The following is an 18,270-nucleotide window of genomic DNA, read 5'->3' as shown; positions in this document are numbered from 1 at the left end:
GCGGCGCTGCAGCGGAGCGCGGGTCGGGCGACCCGGGCCCGGCTCCCGCAGGCCTGGGAGGCTGACCCTCCAGCCCACACCTCCCGGCGCTCGCGCCCCGAGCGGCGCCCAAGTGCCAACCTCCGCGGGCGCGCACCCGCCCGGGCCGAGACCGCGCCTCCTCCGCCCTCCGCGCAGGCTCCGCGGCCAGGCAGTGGGGGCGGGGCCTCAGGTCGGGCACGCCCGGACCCTGGAACGAGCCAATCCGAAGACGGAACGCGGATGGCGGACGTACCAGGCAGGCAGCTCGGGCCTGGATTGGACAATCCGCTGGCGTGGACGGGCCTAGGCTGGCGGACTCCGGAAGCGCCGGCGCGCGTCGGGCCCCTGGGTGGGCAGCGGGGTCGCAGCCGGTTAGGCCATGTCAGCTCGCCGGAGGCACGGTAGGCGGGCGAAGGGAAGGGGCGGTGCGGGGAAGGGGCGGTGCGGGGAAGGGGCGCCGGGACGGGGGGAAGGTGGAGCGGGGAAGGGGCGCCGGGACTGGGGGAAGGTGGTGCGGGGAAGGGGCGCCGGGACGGGGGGAAGGTGGAGCGGGGAAGGGGCGCCGGGACGAGAGGAAGGGGCGCCGGGACGAGAGGAAGGGGCGCCGGGACTGGGGGAAGGTGGTGCGGGGAAGGGGCGCCGGGACGTGGGGAAGGTGGAGCGGGGAAGGGGCGCCGAGACCGGGGAAGGTGGAGCGGGGAAGGGGCGCCGGGACGATGGGAAGGTGGTGCGGGGAAGGGGCGCCGGGACGGGGGGAAGGTGGAGCGGGGAAGGGGCGCCGGGACGGGGGGAAGGTGGTGCGGGGAAGGGGCGCCGGGACGGGGGGAAGGTGGAGCGGGGAAGGGGCGCCGAGACCGGGGAAGGTGGAGCGGGGAAGGGGCGCCGGGACGGGGGGAAGGTGGAGCGGGGAAGGGGCGCCGGGACCGGGGGAAGGTGGTGCGGGGAAGGGGCGCCGGGACGGGGGGAAGGTGGTGCGGGGAAGGGGCGCCGGGACGGGGGGAAGGTGGTGCGGGGAAGGGGCGCCGGGACGGGGGGAAGGTGGAGCGGGGAAGGGGCGCCGGGACCGGGGGAAGGTGGTGCGGGGAAGGGGCGCCGGGACGGGGGGAAGGTGGTGCGCGGAAGGGGCGCCGGGACGGGGGGAAGGTGGTGCGGGGAAGGGGCGTGGGCGGAAGGGAGCTGGCGGGGAGGGACGTGGCGGAGCGGAGGGCGCGGGTGGCGGCCGTGCGCCTCTGAGCACTGGAGAGACCCCCGATGCGGGAGGGGAGCGCCCGTCCCGGGACCACCCGGAGAAGCCAAGCGCTCGGGAGGCTGAGCCTCCCCTCGGGTGGAGGAGTTGGCGGTGCGCTCTTTGCGCTCAGAGTTTCTCCAGGGCTCCGGGAAGAGAGGTTGGTTGTGACGAACTTTTCCCTCTGTGTGGACCTCGGTTTTGCCTTTGAACGCTAGTGGCTATTTGCTTGGAGCCACCATTCTCTCTTCCTGTTCAGAAAACACCAGGACTTCCCCTTCTCTTGGGTTCCAGTGAGTTCTGACTTTCACCTACTCGGCTGGCTACAAAAACCAGATCATCTCACATATTAAAAATGACTTAACAGTCTCTGAACAATCAGATGTTAGGCTCCAAAACAGACATTAACATACTTTAATGAGTATCCAAACTATTTTTACAGCTCTCCACTGGGAGAGGTTGAACTGTGCTCCGTTGATTGAATGTTAAGGTTTGCGGAACAGACCTAGAAGCTGTCTCCTGCCTTCTGGGTTGATTCCACACCCCAATCTTCTTGCATTCCTACTTATATTTGTGACATTCTAAATATAAAATTAAATGCTGTTTTCTACACAATATTATATCATTTGTAGTACTCCTAGTCAACTTTAAAAACCTTTCTGAAATCCCTAAATTAAAATGAGTTTGATTATTTAATCAGTTCTTAAATCTTTTCTCTTGAAATAGCCTTCTTTTCTTAGTGAATAAGTGACACAAGCATCAGGTAAATCATATTAAAGAACATTGTGATTTGGAAGGATGGATTAATAAATCCTGAAATTATAAAATGTAAGTGAAAAACAATATTATTTTTCTGCATCACAAGAAGATCACTGAAGAGCTCTTCTGCTGGGAAACACTTAACCTATGAGAAACACTTTTGGGAGATCTGAAGTGAAATAAAATTTCTGTGCACTTATAATTTGTTGAAGCCTGAAACCAGAGCTGATCTCTTCAGCAGTCCCCTCTTGTGTGGCTTGTGGTGAGTGTTACAGTTAGGAAAGTGTATGACTGATGGAGGAGACTAGGCTGGGATTTTCATTGACATCTCTCACTGTCCAGCTGCTCTTCAAGAACCTTGCATCCCTGAGGTGGGAGAGGTGGGGGAGGCTTTGTGTGTTTATGGGAGGAAATGAGCAAGGGTACTGCACAGCCCAAGTGGTCTTCATTGAGTGGAAGGTAGCACAGCTCTGAGCCAGTGTTGTTTATTCAGCCAGCCAGCATCTCTGAGTGTATCAGCTGCCTCAGACAACAGACCACAAAGGGATCAAAAAAAAAAAAAAATCCCATTCCTCTTTATGCTGAGACTGGTGCAGTACAAGGCTATGCCCTGGTTTATGGTAGGGGTCTGAGGGAGCCAGACTGTTCTCTCAGTGGGCGTGGGAATGGGCCATGAAAGCTTGAAATGATTAAGGGATGAGTCATTCTGAAGCATGGATTCTAAGGTTTTGTTTTTGTTTTTGTTTTCCTGAAAGTACATTACTTTGGCTAGGAAATGTAATAGAACAATTTCTCCTATTACATTTTAAAGCAGAACTCTGCAGGATTAATGGGAAGGATGTCAAAAAAAATTTTAGATGTATTCTATTTTATGCTGGAAAAATGTCCAAACAGTGGTGGAGGGATGTTTCTTGAGCCTCTGAGCGTTACCATGCAGTTTTAACAATGAATGAACCTCAACTGAAGAGAATCACATGACGAGTACCATGTCTGAGATATGGTTGGAAGTGACTACGATTCTCCTTGGTGAGATTGGGTGAATGTTCAACATAGAACTCAGTGCTAACTCTGGTAGGGCTGTGGCAGATGGTCAGAGTCACAGTGGACAGGGAAAGGTTTGACGACTGCAGCTCTCCTAAGGGCCATGTGCTCCTCAAGGAAGGATCCCAGCTGCAGTCATCTTTTGATCCTACCTCAAAAGCTGCTCAGTTAAGTGGGAATGAATGACTTGTGTCTGTTGCCTGCCCAGTTGAGCATTCCTGCCCCTTCCCTACCAGATGACTCCCCCGTGCCTGTCTGGGCACATTTAGTTACTAGGAGTAGAATATGTCATGAAGTAACTTGTAGAAATCTACCTGTTTTACTTCTCTTTGATGGCAGGGTACAGGGTGACCCTGATGGGGCAAAGCTTTTGTTCTGGTCAAGTTAGTAGCTTCTGTGTAGTTAAATGGATTGTCACTCAGTTGCCTGCAGAAAAAACCCAGCAGTGTTTATGTCACTGTGATTTCTTTGCTTGGTATGATGTCTTACTTTCATCCTGGGAACAGGAATTGTTTCCCTTCCAGAGATCTGTAAGGATTGAGAATATGCTTAGGAAGTGTTTCCTGTAGGAAGGAAGGAGCTTTATGCAAACAGGGAGTTTAGAGAATGCTGGCAAAATGAGATGCTGTGTTGGAGCCTAGTCGTGGAGACACTCTGGTCTGTGGGTAGACAGTATTGTGGTTCTGAGTAGACTAGGGAAAGTGCTGAGTCCCTGAAAGATAACCCTAAAAGTGGGCAAATAAATGTGGGAAGAGACTGCAGCAGCTATGGGAAGGCTAGCTAGTGTGTGGTGAGGTGTTTACGTGGGAATGGTGACAGCTGGAGGAGAGAGAGGATGGGGGATGGATGTAGAAGGATCTCCCAGAAGAGGCTGCGAGTGGTGATGAGCAAGCTGCTAAGACTTGGAGCAGATTTTCAGGGGCAGCTGCAGACAATTTCTAGGTAGAGCAGAGTCAAAGTTGGGTTTGGTTGGAGACTGTAGAAGTAGAAGCTTGAGAAAAGGGGGTGAAGTGCCATGAGGATTTCTTTCTCTGGCGACCTGTTTCTCAGGAACTCAAGGCCAAGCTCATAGTGGGAAATGGGCCCTGAGTTCAATCCACTTGATCCAGGGCCTCAGAGCTAATTCCCAGTAATTATGGGACACCTCATCTGTAAAACAGACAATAACAGTGGTAAGTTGTGAGGAGTCAGTCAAGTAATGTCCATCACGTGTGGGTCTGTAGAGGCATCCAGCTGATTACTGTCACTGATTCTGTTTCCTAAGGCATGGGAGGAGACAAGGCACTGGGGTCTGCTTTGCCTGTAAGGAAAGAACAGTGCAGATAATGAGAGAAGTATTAAACAGGTGATGCCTGTGTTACTATGCTTAAGGTGAGGGAGATGCTTGTGTTTGAGAGACGAGAGCCGGTGCCCAGAAAGTACAAGGTCCTGCATTAAAGACATAAAGGAGTGTGATTCCATAAAATATGATGGGTTTGAGGATGCAGACAGTAGGCAGCTGTAGCTCGTATCGTCCTCTGGAAAACATGGCAAGGCAGGGTAGGTGCAGAGGTGACAGCTCTTTCCGAGTATTTGTCTTCTGCCATAGCTTTCTCATCTGTTGAGCCATAGAACCTACCTGTGAGAATGAGGTGGGTCTTCTTGGTATAGAACACTTTTGTCTGTTACAAATCCTTTGCTTTGAAGTTAGGCTCTGTCTAATGGAAAAAACAATGTTAATAAAACTGGGGAAAAAATCAATGGAGTGAAAATTATAGTTTGCCCATCTTTGAATTATAATAAAGACAACTTTCTGAATTACTTTCTGGCTGGCATTTTTTAGCCTAACCTGTTTTGGTGAGAAAATAGCAATGATAACACAAGTGGTTTGCCTAGGGTTCCATTTTGGTCTGTAGCAGTACCACAACCAGAACGTGCTGCTTGCTCCTCTCTTAAGGCACTTTACCATCCGTAATGAAAGTAATTGCAGCCTCACACAAATTTAAAATGCTTACGAACAGTTCATAAGACAATAAGAATTACTGAAAAACTATAAGGAAAAGCTTTGGGCAAAATTTGCTTAGAATTGTTTTTTTGTTGTTGTTGTTGTTTTAAATACTACAGTTTTGGTAGAAAACAATATCTAGTGTATTTCTACTACTTACATGAGGATACCATGTCAGATTGGTCATGATTGAAGATTCTAAAAATGTTCTTGAGTTATTTGCAGTACTATTTTTTAATTATTATTTCAGAAAACTTGCCAACTCTTGCTTAATTCTTAACTAATTTTTCCATTTATAATTGTATCATGAAACTCATTAAGTATTTATCATTCATCAAATTAATGTACTTCACTTAATTCTTATAAAGTGACACAATGCTATTTTCAGTTTATTCCTTTATTCTGCCTCATTATAAGGATAAAATTGAAAAAAAAGTGAATGTCATTTTTACTATAATCAATGAGAAGGCAGGCATGTATTTAATCAGCATTTAAATAATTTTTGCTGAAAAGAGAGAGTTCAAAATATCAGATTTTCAAGAAATTCAATAACCCCAAGAAAATTTAAAGTGCCTTCTCAAACAAAATAAATGTCCGGATGAAAAAGGGAGTAACTGAACTTGGCATTTACTGAGATGAGAACTTTTCATAGTTTAAACTGATAAAAACTAATTTTGGTTTGTTTTTGTTTTATGGTTTTAGTGGTAATGTTTTGGGAGATTTTCTTTAATACAACACGGTAAGGTGAGGAGGGAATAACATCAAACTGGCCACAATGAAAGTTCTTATTAATGATCATTTCTGTTCTTATATTCAGCAGCAAATTTTCATTCAAATATAATTTTTAAAAACCTGTTTACTCTTGTTCTAAAATCTAATTAAAATCTATTAAGTGAAAACTCTTATAAAGGTATGTCATAAACCTGTTCTGTGTTTTTCTCTCAAAACAAAATATGAAAAAGTAGCATTTTATTTATTTTTTGCAGTACCAGGGATTGAACTCAGGTATGCTCTACCTCTGAGCTACAACATCCCCACCCCTCTTTATTTTTATTTTTTTTAACAAGACAAAGTCTCTATTAAGTTGCCTAAGCTTACCTCAAACCTACAGTCTTCCTACTTCACCCTCCCAAGTAGAAGTCACATTTTAAGTTAACATGTTATAGTATGGTCTCTTTTATCTTAATGTAATTTTTGTAGGCATGTCCAATCAATTGTATAATTTCCCATAAATGTTCGCTTTTTTTTTTTTTTTTTTTTTTTTTTTTATACCAGGGATTGAATTCAGAAGCACTTGATCACTGAGCCACATCCCCAGTCGTATGTTACTTAGAGACAGGGTCTCACTGAGTTGCTTAGTGCCTTGCTTTTGCTGAGGCTGACTTTGAACTCTTGATCTTCCTGCCTCAGCCTCCGGAGCCACTGGGATTGCAGGCATGCACCACTGTCCCCCTCAAACATTCACTTTTTGAAAGTCGTTCTTTTTGAACTAATTTCTTTCCTCAAATCCCCAAATTAATTGTACTTTTTTTTTTTTTCCATGAAAGCCTCACTTTTCCACTAGGAATGAGAAATGTTTTGAAAGTTTCTGTTAGAGAATCACAAGTGAACGACATTCCTAATGTCTTCCACCACCAGAGTTTTCTAGGTGTCCAGTATCAGTAAAATGAAATGTATAAATATTATTTTAACTGAAGTATATTATGTTCACAGTTAACAAGGAGAAAATGTTACTTTTGCAATCTAAAATTTTTAAAAATATTTTTTATGTGGTGCTGAGAATCAAACCCAGTGCCTCAAGCACGCTACCACTGAGCTACAACCCCAGCCCCTAAATTTTTTTAAGAAAATAAAAATATTCATGACATTAATAGGGGATAGTATTTGTGGTCTCAAAGATCATGGATGCTTTCAATATTTTTCATTTTACTTTCCTTCTTAAGAAAGGAATATTATAGAAGAAATATTTTTTCCATGAGAGCCTGTCAAATGGAGTGTACACCCATTTTCCCACGATCAGTGAAATCTGTCATTTGTGCAACATGGATGGAAGTCAAGGACATTTGTAAAGTGAAATAAGGCATATACAGAAACACAGATACTCCATATTCTCACTCATCTGTGAAATCTCAGAGAAATGGAAGTAGAATAGTGATCATTGAGACCAGGGAGAGGGAGACAGAAAGAGCTGGATAATGGGTCCCAAAATGCATTTAGGTTCTAGCATTCTACTGATAGCACGGTGAGGTGACTATAGTTAGCAGCAATCTGTACTTTAGAAAAAGAACCAGAGAACCGAAGCGCGAAGGCTTCAAACACACAGAAATGACGTGAGGATGGAGACGCTGATTATCCTGATTTTATTATCACATATTATGTACATGCATTGAGTTATCACACTGTGCCCCGTAAACATGCAACTACTATGTGTCAGTTAAGAAGAAAAAATATTACTTAAATTAAAAAAAAAATACCTGGGATAAGAAGATTTCCAGAAACAATGTGGCACTTCCTCATTGGATTTTTTGCTTTCTGTCTTGGAAGAGCTTTTTAGACAAAATAGAAAAAAAAAAAATTCCTTGAAATGCTGCCATTAACACCTTTGTTGGAATGGAACAAAATCTTTTATGTACCCAATTGTCTGATTTTAAACCAAGTACCTGCACTGAAGAGTTCAAATAAATAGGTTTACTATCAACAACCAAACTTCCATTTCTTTCTGAGGTTACAGTTTTTCCTAAGTGTCTGATTTCCAAAGAATGCTTTACTGGAAGATTTTTATTTGGCTTCTCTCTTTAAATTGAAATAGCAAGTGTAGACAGCAGTCCTTTCTGAAAATGGTAATAAATTAACTGAGTTCTCGTATGGAAAGGAGACTTAATTTCTCTGGTATTGCAACATATTAATTTTAGCTTGGATGTTTTTCTTCACATCTACCTTTTGTTGTGTCCATCATTTCTCAATTCTGATTGCCTGTCCTGCTTGGTTTATATTTATTTTCCTGCAGGCTTTTTTTTTCCTATTGGCATTAAACACCCATTCCCTGTTTTGTTTTCTGGTGATTGCTTTGTGACAGACACTAGAGTTTCAAGTTAAAACCTGCTTCCACTGCTGGAAGAAGAGCATACTGATGAGGTGTGAGGAAAAGGAGAAGGGGACTGACCTGAAGTGTTAGGGTGCCTATTATGATCAGTAGGCAATTTTCATTTGGTCCACGTGATAGCACATAGCTCAAGTCTTTGGGGGCCTGCAGCAAAAGCTTGCCTCCCAGAACCTGATCTCCCAGCTCTATTTTTATGGAATTTTTTTATTTAACACACACACACTCACACACACACTCACACACACACATAAACAACAAAAACAAAAACAACAGTAACATCAGGTCAAAAGGAATATTTCAACAAGCCAAAAATGACAAATACTTTCTAAAAGAAAAATTATACTTAAAATACAGTGTCCCAGTATCCTGAAAGAAAAAAAAGTTTGTGTTTTGCTTTTAATATTAATCAAAAAGTGAACTGGCCACTTGAAGACATTTTGTTTGCTCTCAAAGTTTGTATTTATAGGAAACAGTTAAGCAGTTTACAGGGTATTTATTCATAACTGGAGGTTGGAAGAACACAGTGAGGGTTAGGTGGCTGTAAAATATTTTTTGTTTTAAAATAGATGATTATTTCTTTTAAATTAATGACATGAACACTGTTAGTGACAAAATAGCAATCTTTTTTTCTTATGATGCATAGATGTTATTTGGCTGATCAAGGTGCTGTGGTTTCATCTTCCCTTATGAATATATGAGGACTGTTTACTTACTACGTTAACTATTACAGGAGAAGGGAGAGAAATAGGGTGGAGGATCAAATGCTTTTCCCCCTACCTAGAGGTCAGGTTTTCAAATATTAGGTCTAGTGCTACTATATTCCACAAAATCTTATTCCCTGTCTTAATATCTACTCTGCTATCTCAAATGCTGAGATAAAATGAAATTCATCAATGAATCTGCCAGCAATATTGGTAGAAAGTAATTTATGAGATTTTAATTTTAAACTTTGCTTCTTTAAGTAATTAAAAAAATTAAAATCATTTTCAAAAGTACTTTTTGCTTTATATTATAGCAGGTGAAAGCATTTAGATGTGTTTATCAGTCAATTTATTTTTAGCTATCTAGATACTGGGATTAAATTGGGTTAAAATTTATTAGTTAATATTCTTATTAAAGACAAAAGCCCTACTTTGATAACAAGATGTCCATTTGATCATATTTGCTTGTGCTTATTTACAGTACACTTTATGAATAATGCATGGATCAGATGACATATCTGCCAGTATTAAATATGAAAGTCATGCTTCACTCCTACTGAAAAGGAATTGTTTAGTAAATGCTCAATTCTTTTGTAATAATGTTCATAACAAGTAGAATGGACAGGGATGAACTTCACAAACTCACTGCATTCATGGAACAGGTCTGCACAGGGCTACAGGGAAGTGACTAGATGCCAGAGAGGTCCTCCTATGTAACTTGTAAGGGAAAGATGTGCTGTGCTCATGAGGTGGTTAAACACTGGAAATCACATCAAGACTCTTAAACAAATTTAGCATAGGATAATGAAATATTTTTTTTGACACTGCTCAATTTTAATTTAAAAAGGAAAATTGTCCTTATTTGATTGAACTATAAGAAGATATTTTGATCCTTATGAATTAACACATCTGAATTTATAGGACATTCTTTCCCACCCTCCACTAACAACTTGGAATTTAGACTTCAAGGACTAGAACTTTCATGCTTAAAATGTACTTGTATTATCTAAACACTTGAGTTGTTGCAAGCTCGTCATGGTTACCTGTTTCGTTGCTCTGTCAGTTTTGCCGTCCTACAGAGGGTAGCAGCGTGTGGATGTGTCTTTTAGGCACTTCAGCATTTTACTCTTGGTAACACCTGTGCTGTCTGTGTCTGCTACTCAGATTTCATATTTGTCTTCAAGGATGGCCAAGATATTCCTCTGACTCTATTGACTGATTTGTGCAAAATGATCTTTTTCTTTTTTTGAGGTGGGATCTAGCTAAACTGCCGAGGCTGGCATCGACCTTGCGATCCTCCTGCTCAGCCTCCTGAGCCTTTGGGATTACAGGCGTGCGCCACCGTTTCCAGCTCGTTGGCCAGGCGTGATTAGATTTGTGATCAGAAGGATGAAAGTAGTAGCAGTGAGCATCTGAAAAATCCCAGGCCTGCTGGCTAAATACCATGCTCCTTGTAGAAGGGGCTGGTTCCCAGATGGGGGATAGAGAGAATGCAGGATGAACTGTGGCATCTTGTGGGGCAGAAAAAAGTCTGTCTGTTTGCAGGAGGGCACTGGGTCCACACTGAAGGAACTGGTAGCCAGCACTGGGTGATTTGAGCAACAAAATATGCAATGATGATACAAGATTTTAACTCTCAGAATAACTGAAACATTCAAGAGTCCAAAAGTGAATAAATAATTAAAAAGTAATGATCCAATAAACAAATGAGAAAGTGGGAGCAGCTTCCTACAGAAGAAATCCGTTTAATACAGAAGAAACAAGGGAAAAAGAAAGGCACCATTGGATGCCACAGCTAATCCCTTCGTGGGCTGCAGACAGGACCCACAAATGGTGCTAACTTAGTGAAGGGAATGGAGAAAGGAAGGTAGTCTGTTTTAGTCAGCTTTTTCACTGCTGTGACCAAAAGACCTGACAAAAACAAATTTAAAGAGAAAAAGTTTATTTTGGGCCTCACAATTTCAAAAGTCTTAGTCCATAGATGGCTGACTCCATTGCTCTGGGCAGAAGGTGAGGCAGAATATCATGACAGAAGAGTGTGGTGGAGGAAAGCAACTCAGGACATCACACCAGGAAACAGGGAGAGTTCTTACCACATTGAAATGTAAACCCCAAAAGCTCACCCCCAGTGACCTCTTCCTCTAGCCACACCCTGCCTGCCTACAGTTACCATTCAGTTAATCCCATGAGTGGATTAGCACTGATTATGTTAAGACCTATAACCCAATCCTTTCATGTCTAAGCTTTTGCACAACTTGTCTCATACAAGAGCTTTTGGAAGACACCTCCCGTCCAAACCATACTATAGTCTCACCAAGAAGCACCAAGATGCTTGCTCATTATAAAGGGAAAAACAGTAACTTTGCAGAAAGAAATCTAGCAGATATCCCACACCTGGTGAACAAGGTTAACATAGCAGAGATGAGACAGGGCAGTGTCTGAAACCCTCCATTGGAAAGAACTCTCTGTCTGTGATGGTATTACCTGAAGTTAATAACCTCAATCTCATCATAAGAAGACACCAGACAAACGCAAATTAGGAAGATCCTACAAAATAATTGATGGCACTCTTCAAAAAAGTATTAAGGTCATGAAGAGGAAGGAAAGTGGGAGGAACTGATTCCAATTTGATATGAAAGTGAGGAGATGAGGTGTAGGATCCACAACAGGCAGACCTTAGGGGTCTCTTGGCATGTCCTAGATCATCCAGATCCAGACCTGTTCTTGTCTTTGAGGAAGGAACCACCTGTCCTGAACCTCTAGACAGATACAGCTACCTGCAGCAATCATGCAGGTGAAAATGGCAGGCATAAAATAAGCTGAGAATCTAAAGGCCTTGGATCCCATGGTCTTTGCAAGCTGTGCTAGCAAATTGTTGCTTGACTTTTAGGTTCTGTAGGACCTATGGTTGAGATTACAACACATCTGTCCTGAGAGAATTGCCTGTATTATAGAAGGCAGTGATTGTGATTGCCTATAGGGATATTTCATATTAATTTTACTTGGCAAATTTCTGCCAACTCTCAGTCTGTAAGTATAGACTGGTTTTAAGATTGTCATGAATTTTACTTTTAAAATTTTTTATGATGTTGATACATGTTTATTTAATATTTTAATTTGGAATATTTAGTAGTTTTATTGGAAAACTGCCATAAATTAGGCTGCAAATATAATTTATTTTGGGTAATAAATTGAATTCAATGAAAATACTCTCTACTCTTTGTTCTATAGTGTTTTCTTGTGGTTTTTGTTTGTCAGTCCAGAAATCTGTGTCAAAAAGCCTTGGTAGACAAATCAGGTCAGATGTTGCATGTTTTCGTCCTTATACTGTTGTGTTTTAGTTTTTTAAGCATCAGCTTTCTTGTTGAAGCAGAATTTTGGTTCAGTGTTTCCCAGTGGTGATCTGTTTGTCCATGGAGGCTTGAACTATACTTGTTCTTTGAAATTGTTATCTGTTTTTATATTGCATCCTTCTGCTCTAGGCAGCTGCTCAGCCACAGGTGTTGCTTGGCATTGCTGGGCCATTGTATTTTCATAATTTCAGGCATGCATAGACACATATATTGTGCATATGCAGGAAGTTGTCGCATAGATACGATTTCAGCTAGATGTCTTTATTAACTGGTGCCGTTCTGGCAAGTCTTTTAAGCTCTAAGCTTCCCTGTCCTCCTCCTTTGTAAACCCAATGCCTTTTTACAGTTTTATCTTAGAATTTGTTCTAGTTCATGAAAATTCTTATTCATTGATAGTCTGTAAATTAAGTATACTTTGATTTTTATTTTCTCTAGAAATTACCACTGTCATTATTTGGAATAGGACATTTTCTTCTTTGCCACTTAAAGGAAATATACATGACAGTTTTATTACGTGGAGTTCTGAACTTTCCTTTTGATTATACTTTTGAGCACTATAGTATATTTTTTAAACTATTGCACAGACCTCCTGCCTCTTCCTTATGACTCTTCAGCTTGAGTGATCACATTTCAGTGGGTTGTTAAGCATGCAGCCTTTCTGCACTGGACTCTGCTCAACCTCAATAGAGTGTATGGGGAATCACACTTTGGCAAGTTTCTATATGCTAATGATGATTTCTTATAATATTTTTTAAAAGTGATTGGGCATGGTGGCACACACCTGTAATCCCAGCAGCTTGGGAGGCTGAGGCAGGAGGATAGCAAGTTCAAAGCCAGCCTCAGCAAAAGCAAGGCACTAAGCAATTCAGACACTGTCTCTAAATAAAATACAAAATAGGGCTGGGGATGTGGCCCAGGGGTTAAGTGCCCCTGAGTTCAATCCCGAGTACCAAAAAAAAAAAAAAAAACCAAGTATGGGCAATCTCTTGTTGCCAAGACCTCCTCATCAGTTCTGGGTTCTTAAGTGATCATTATCATTAAATTCACATTTTCCACCTAACCGGAGGTTTTTTCACTTCAACTGAAAGGAACCCTCTTACTCATCAGGATCCACTGAGCTATAGATCATCAGCCATTCTGTTCATGATGTTAGTACTCACCTGTTCCCCTCACTCAGCAGTTGGTTTTAATAGATGATACAAAAACCCACCAAAGTTCTTGTTATCACGGTGCAAAGAGCCTTTTTGTATTCTTCACAGCTGACACACATGTTGAAGGAGTTAGCTCTAACATGTTATCTGAGAAGATGGTGAAATCAGGAAGGATTGATGTGTTCAAGGAGAGTGTTCTTGTGTAGAACCAAGGAACCCTCTACTTGACCTGTAAGCCTCTCGTTCTCTCTTAGGACTTCACCTCGCACCTCCTCACCTATCCACTCTGCTGTGCACATGGACACACCACGTGAGGCACTCCGGCTTCTGCCATAGAATCGGTGGTGATTCTGAAGCTACTTTTTTTGTTGTTTGTTTGTTTCTGAATTTAATGAGGTTAAAAAAGAGCTCCTTTTATTAACCTTTCTCTCTTACCTTTTCCAGTATACTGTTTTGAAGTCATACCTGTTTATGAGCCACAATTAAGTCAAGATGTAAATATTTATTCATTAGGACAATTCCATCCCACCTCCAATTAAGGCAGAATGTAAGCTAAAATAAAGTGAAGAATTTTCACATACATGGTAGAACCATGTGAACTTTATGAAATCATTCCTTGATTAACCTGCTCAATTCAAAGAAGTGAAACACATGGTGGGAGAGCGTGATGCACAAAGAACCCATCTGGTGTCCTCAGGTGGTCTGCTTCACACCTGACTCTAGAAACTGTGTGAATTTCACGTGAGCTAACCAGTCTAGAAGGTACCTAGTTCCCAGAGCCAAAGCCCACTTCGCCATGGTTCAGGGGCTGCACTGTAGGAGAATTCAGCAGAAGATGGAAGTTAATGGAAGAGCAGTGTAACCCTGTGTGCATTTCACCTGGAGTACGCCTGGCCTCCCTGATGCCTGTGAGATGTGCCCTGCAGGGGGACAGCAGGCAGCAAAATGGATATCTTCTGAGGGGCAGGGCATGGGGGTCATCTCCAGGGCATGTCTGGGTGGTGGCTTGAGATTCTGTGTCTAGGTGTTCCCTGGTGTCCAGCGATCAGTGTGGGGAGCCAGTTGCTTGACTCTCGGGTGGTGAGGATTTCTTTTTATTTCAAATGAAAGCCATTTCATAGTAAAGCGTTCATTTATTTTATTAATTGCTTGCCTTTATAGTGTTTGTTGAAAAGGTGTTGAAGAGACTTTTTCCTAATGTTCCAAGTGGTGAAGAAAAGGAGACACCCCAGATTTTCCCTTTGGAAAAACCACCCAGGAAGACAACGTCTGAGAAGGTGAAACGCAAGCATATTCATCATTTGACAGGTGAGGTTGTTTGTAAACAAGGATGGATTAGATACTCAGGTTTTCCCCAGTGATCTGTACTTACACTGGAAAATGTATCCTCTTAGCCCGGGGCTTCTCTTTAGTGACCAAGCTTTGCAAAAGTCTTGACAGCAGAGGTCAATGGGACAGATGTCATTCTACACACACTTTGGTGAGTTGAGAATCAACTTGTAAAGGGAAGCCAGTTTTAGTACTCCCTAGCCATACACTAAGCTATAATATATTGAATTCATTTGGATGTTCTTTTCTGGATGAAGAGATTGGACTGTAGAAGGTTTGGGCTCAACCAGAATAAGAACAGTAGCCTCTACCTCTGTCACCTATCCCCAGTCATTGTACTGATCCTAGATGGTCTTGGTATCATTTAGCTTCTGCCCATTTAGAGACAGTGCTTGATGTTCCTTGCACATTGGTCTTCAGCAGATGTTTGTCCCACTGACAGCCCTATCTAAGGTCACTTGGTCAGTAGGAGTGCCTACAATGGGAGTCCTACCAACTTTAGTTTCCTAGCAATGTAACAAATGTTAACAAAATGGGAAACTATGAGATAAAAATGAATAGACCACATGATGTACAGACACACATGGGTAGAGCTGCTTTCTTTCCCATAAATGCATAGATGTCAGCCCAAACCAAACTTGGGTTCCTGAGTTTCCATTTTTTTTTAAATTGTTTTTTGGTGAGAAATTTTTTTTAATGTTAGTCATTAAGAGTTTTATTTTTAGATACAGTCTATGCACAGGTAAATGACGGTTTTGCACTTATATGAAAATGTTAATGATTATTCCATTAAATTTCAGGTACTTAAGATAGGACGACATTAAAAATTCAAATAAATATTTCTTTTTTTTTTTTTTAACTGTTAGAAAAGTATAATTTTCAGTATCATGAATCTCAGAAATATAAACAAAAACACTAAATGTTTTTCATTCTAGATAAGAATGTTTTCTCCCTCACCCCTAGAAAAGACAACTTATGATATGAGATTAAAATAAAACATAACTAGTAGTCACCCCAACAATGTCTACATAAAGATCCACATAGCACAAAAATTTCTCATTCATAATCACAGTTAAATTACTCTTTCCTTATTCAGTTACATAATAGTCTTAAAACAATCTCCCTTTAGAAAACTATACTAGTTAAAGCCTATTTACTCTTTATGAAGTTATTAATTTCATTTAATGAAATTAAATATTGGCCACATAAGTTTAATTGGCACACTTCAGAATAAGACAAAATAAGCCATTCTTTAAAAAAAATTATAAGATCATCTGTTTTCAAAGACTAATCCCAGATACTTAATTCATTAAAGCAGTATTTTTTTTTAACATCAGCAGTCAAGATTTTGAAATGATCACTAAGTCCTCAGCTGAAGATTATCAGTGCTATACGAAGTGTAAACTTGTTTTGAAGATTTGTGTTCACTTTATGATACAATTTGTACTAAGAGTTTTTAAAAAGATAACCTACATACATACAGTTAATTTACCCCAGAGAACTTCTTAGAAATATTGTATAAACATTTAAGAACCATAACAGAATCCACTGTGGTTCGAACTTCAACAAAGGTTTTCTTGAAACCTAGTACAAAGGTTACTGGCTCAAGACCATTTCTAAAGTGATATCAGTATGAGCTTTGATTGCAAGACTCTACCCTTTAAAAAAAAGAGCACACTTGGTTATACATGGCTTTTAACCTTGAGCTACCATTATGCTACAAATCCCCCTCACCCAATCTAAAGTCAGTCATGTGGAGATATGTACATTCTCTGAGCACTGTTTAGAGTCCTTGGTTTTCCAGCTTTGATGAAGATCTCTAAGGCGTTCAGAAGTCCGTGTGCTTACATTCAGAGCAGGATGAACTTTACAAATTCCACTTTCCTCCATTAGTGACAGGCCACAGATCCCAAAGTATGCATGCAAAGCATCTGGATGACTGTCTGGCCATTTGGCAAATCCTCCTACAAGGCGATCTTGAGTTGATAAGATGTAATTTCTATTTTTCTCGAAGTTAGTGTATTGAAAATTTTCAGAAGCTTTAGAGTTGCTCCTACCCAAAAAGAATCCAACGCATTTTTATACATACGTGATGAATCTTCAGAAAGAGAAGTTAGGAAAACTACCCCATTCACAATAGCCTCGAAAAAAATAAAATACTTGGGAATCAATCTCACAAAAGAGGTGAAAGACCTCTACAATGAGAACTACAGAACACTAAAGAAAGAAATTAAAGAAAACCTTAGAAGATGGAAAGATCTTCCATGTTCTTGGATAGGCAGAATTAATATTGTCAAAATGGCCATACTACCTAAAGTGCTATACAGATTCAATGCAATTCCAATTAAAATCCCAATGACGTACCTTACAGAAATAGAGCAAACAATTATGAAATTCATCTGGAAGAATAAGAAACCCAGAATAGCTAAAGCAATCCTTAGCAGGAAGAGTGAAACAGGGGGTATTGCAATACCAGATCTTCAACTCTACTACAAAGCAATAGTAACAAAAATGGCATGGTATTGGTACCAAAATAGAAAGGTAGATCAATGGTACAGAATAGAGGACACGGACACAAACCCAAATAAATACAATTTTCTCATACTAGACAAAGGTGCCAAAAATATGCAATGGAGAAAAGATAGCCTCTTCAACAAATGGTGCTGGGAGAATTGGAAATCCATATGCAACAGAATGAAACTAAACCCATATCTCTCACCATGCACAAAACTAAACTCAAAATGGATTAAGGACCTCGGAATCAGACCAGAGACCCTGCAGATTATAGAAGAAAAAGTAGGTCCAAATCTTCACCTTGTTGGTCTAGGACCAGACTTCCTTAACAGGACTCCCATAGCACAAGAAATAAAAGCTAGAATCAATAACTGGGATAGATTCAAACTAAAAAGCTTTCTCTCAGCAAAGGAAACTATCAGCAATGCGAAGAAAGAGCCTACAGAATGGGAGAATATCTTTGCCAATCATACTTCAGATAGAGCACTAATCTCCAGAATCTATAAAGAACTCAAAAAACTTTAGTCCAAGAATTCAAATAATCCAGTCAACAAATGGGCTAAGGAAATGAATAGGCACTTCACAGAAGAAGATCTACAAGCAATCAACAAACATATGGAAAAATGTTCAACATCTCTAGTAATAAGAGAAATGCAAATCAAAACCACCCTAAGATTCCATCTCACCCCAATTAGAATGGCGATTATCAAGAATACGAGCAACAACAGGTGTTGGCGAGGATGTGGGGAAAAGGTACACTCATACATTGCTGGTGGGGCTGCAAATTAGTGCAGCCACTCTGGAAAGCAGTGTGGAGATTCCTTAGAAAACTTGGAATGGACCCGCCATTTGACCCAGCTATCCCACTCCTTGGCCTATACCCAAAGGACTTAAAATCAGCATACTACAGAGACACAGCCACATCAATGTTCATAGCTGCTCAATTCACCATAGCCAGACTGTGGAACCAACCTAGATGCCCTTCAATTGATGAGTGGATAAAGAAACTGTGGTATATATATACAATGGAATATTACTCAGCCATAAAGAATGATAAAATTATGGCATTTGCAGGCAAATGGATGAAAT

The 18,270-nt window shown here is 41.3% G+C and overlaps 1 protein-coding gene across 5 annotated transcripts in view; it reads left to right on the top strand.

Moving 5' to 3' along the window:
- Nucleotides 1-308: 308 nt before the first annotated feature.
- Nucleotides 309-18,270, top strand: part of ERICH1 (glutamate rich 1) — an 83,433-nt gene continuing 65,471 nt past the window's right edge. For all 5 annotated transcript variants that reach the window (XM_079142917.1, XM_079142914.1, XM_079142915.1 and 2 more), the window contains exons 1-2: nt 309-422; nt 14,500-14,646. In XM_079142917.1, coding sequence (XP_078999043.1) covers nt 401-422; nt 14,500-14,646 — 169 coding nt within the window. In that variant the 5' untranslated portion in view covers nt 309-400. The remainder of the gene's footprint in view (nt 423-14,499; nt 14,647-18,270) is intronic.

Source organism: Sciurus vulgaris (assembly GCF_902686455.1).
Source record: "Sciurus vulgaris genome assembly, chromosome: 5".
NCBI lineage: Eukaryota > Metazoa > Chordata > Mammalia > Rodentia > Sciuridae > Sciurus > Sciurus vulgaris.
The sequence above is the reverse complement of the archived record's forward strand: the minus strand, read 5'-3'. Positions and strand labels throughout refer to the sequence as shown.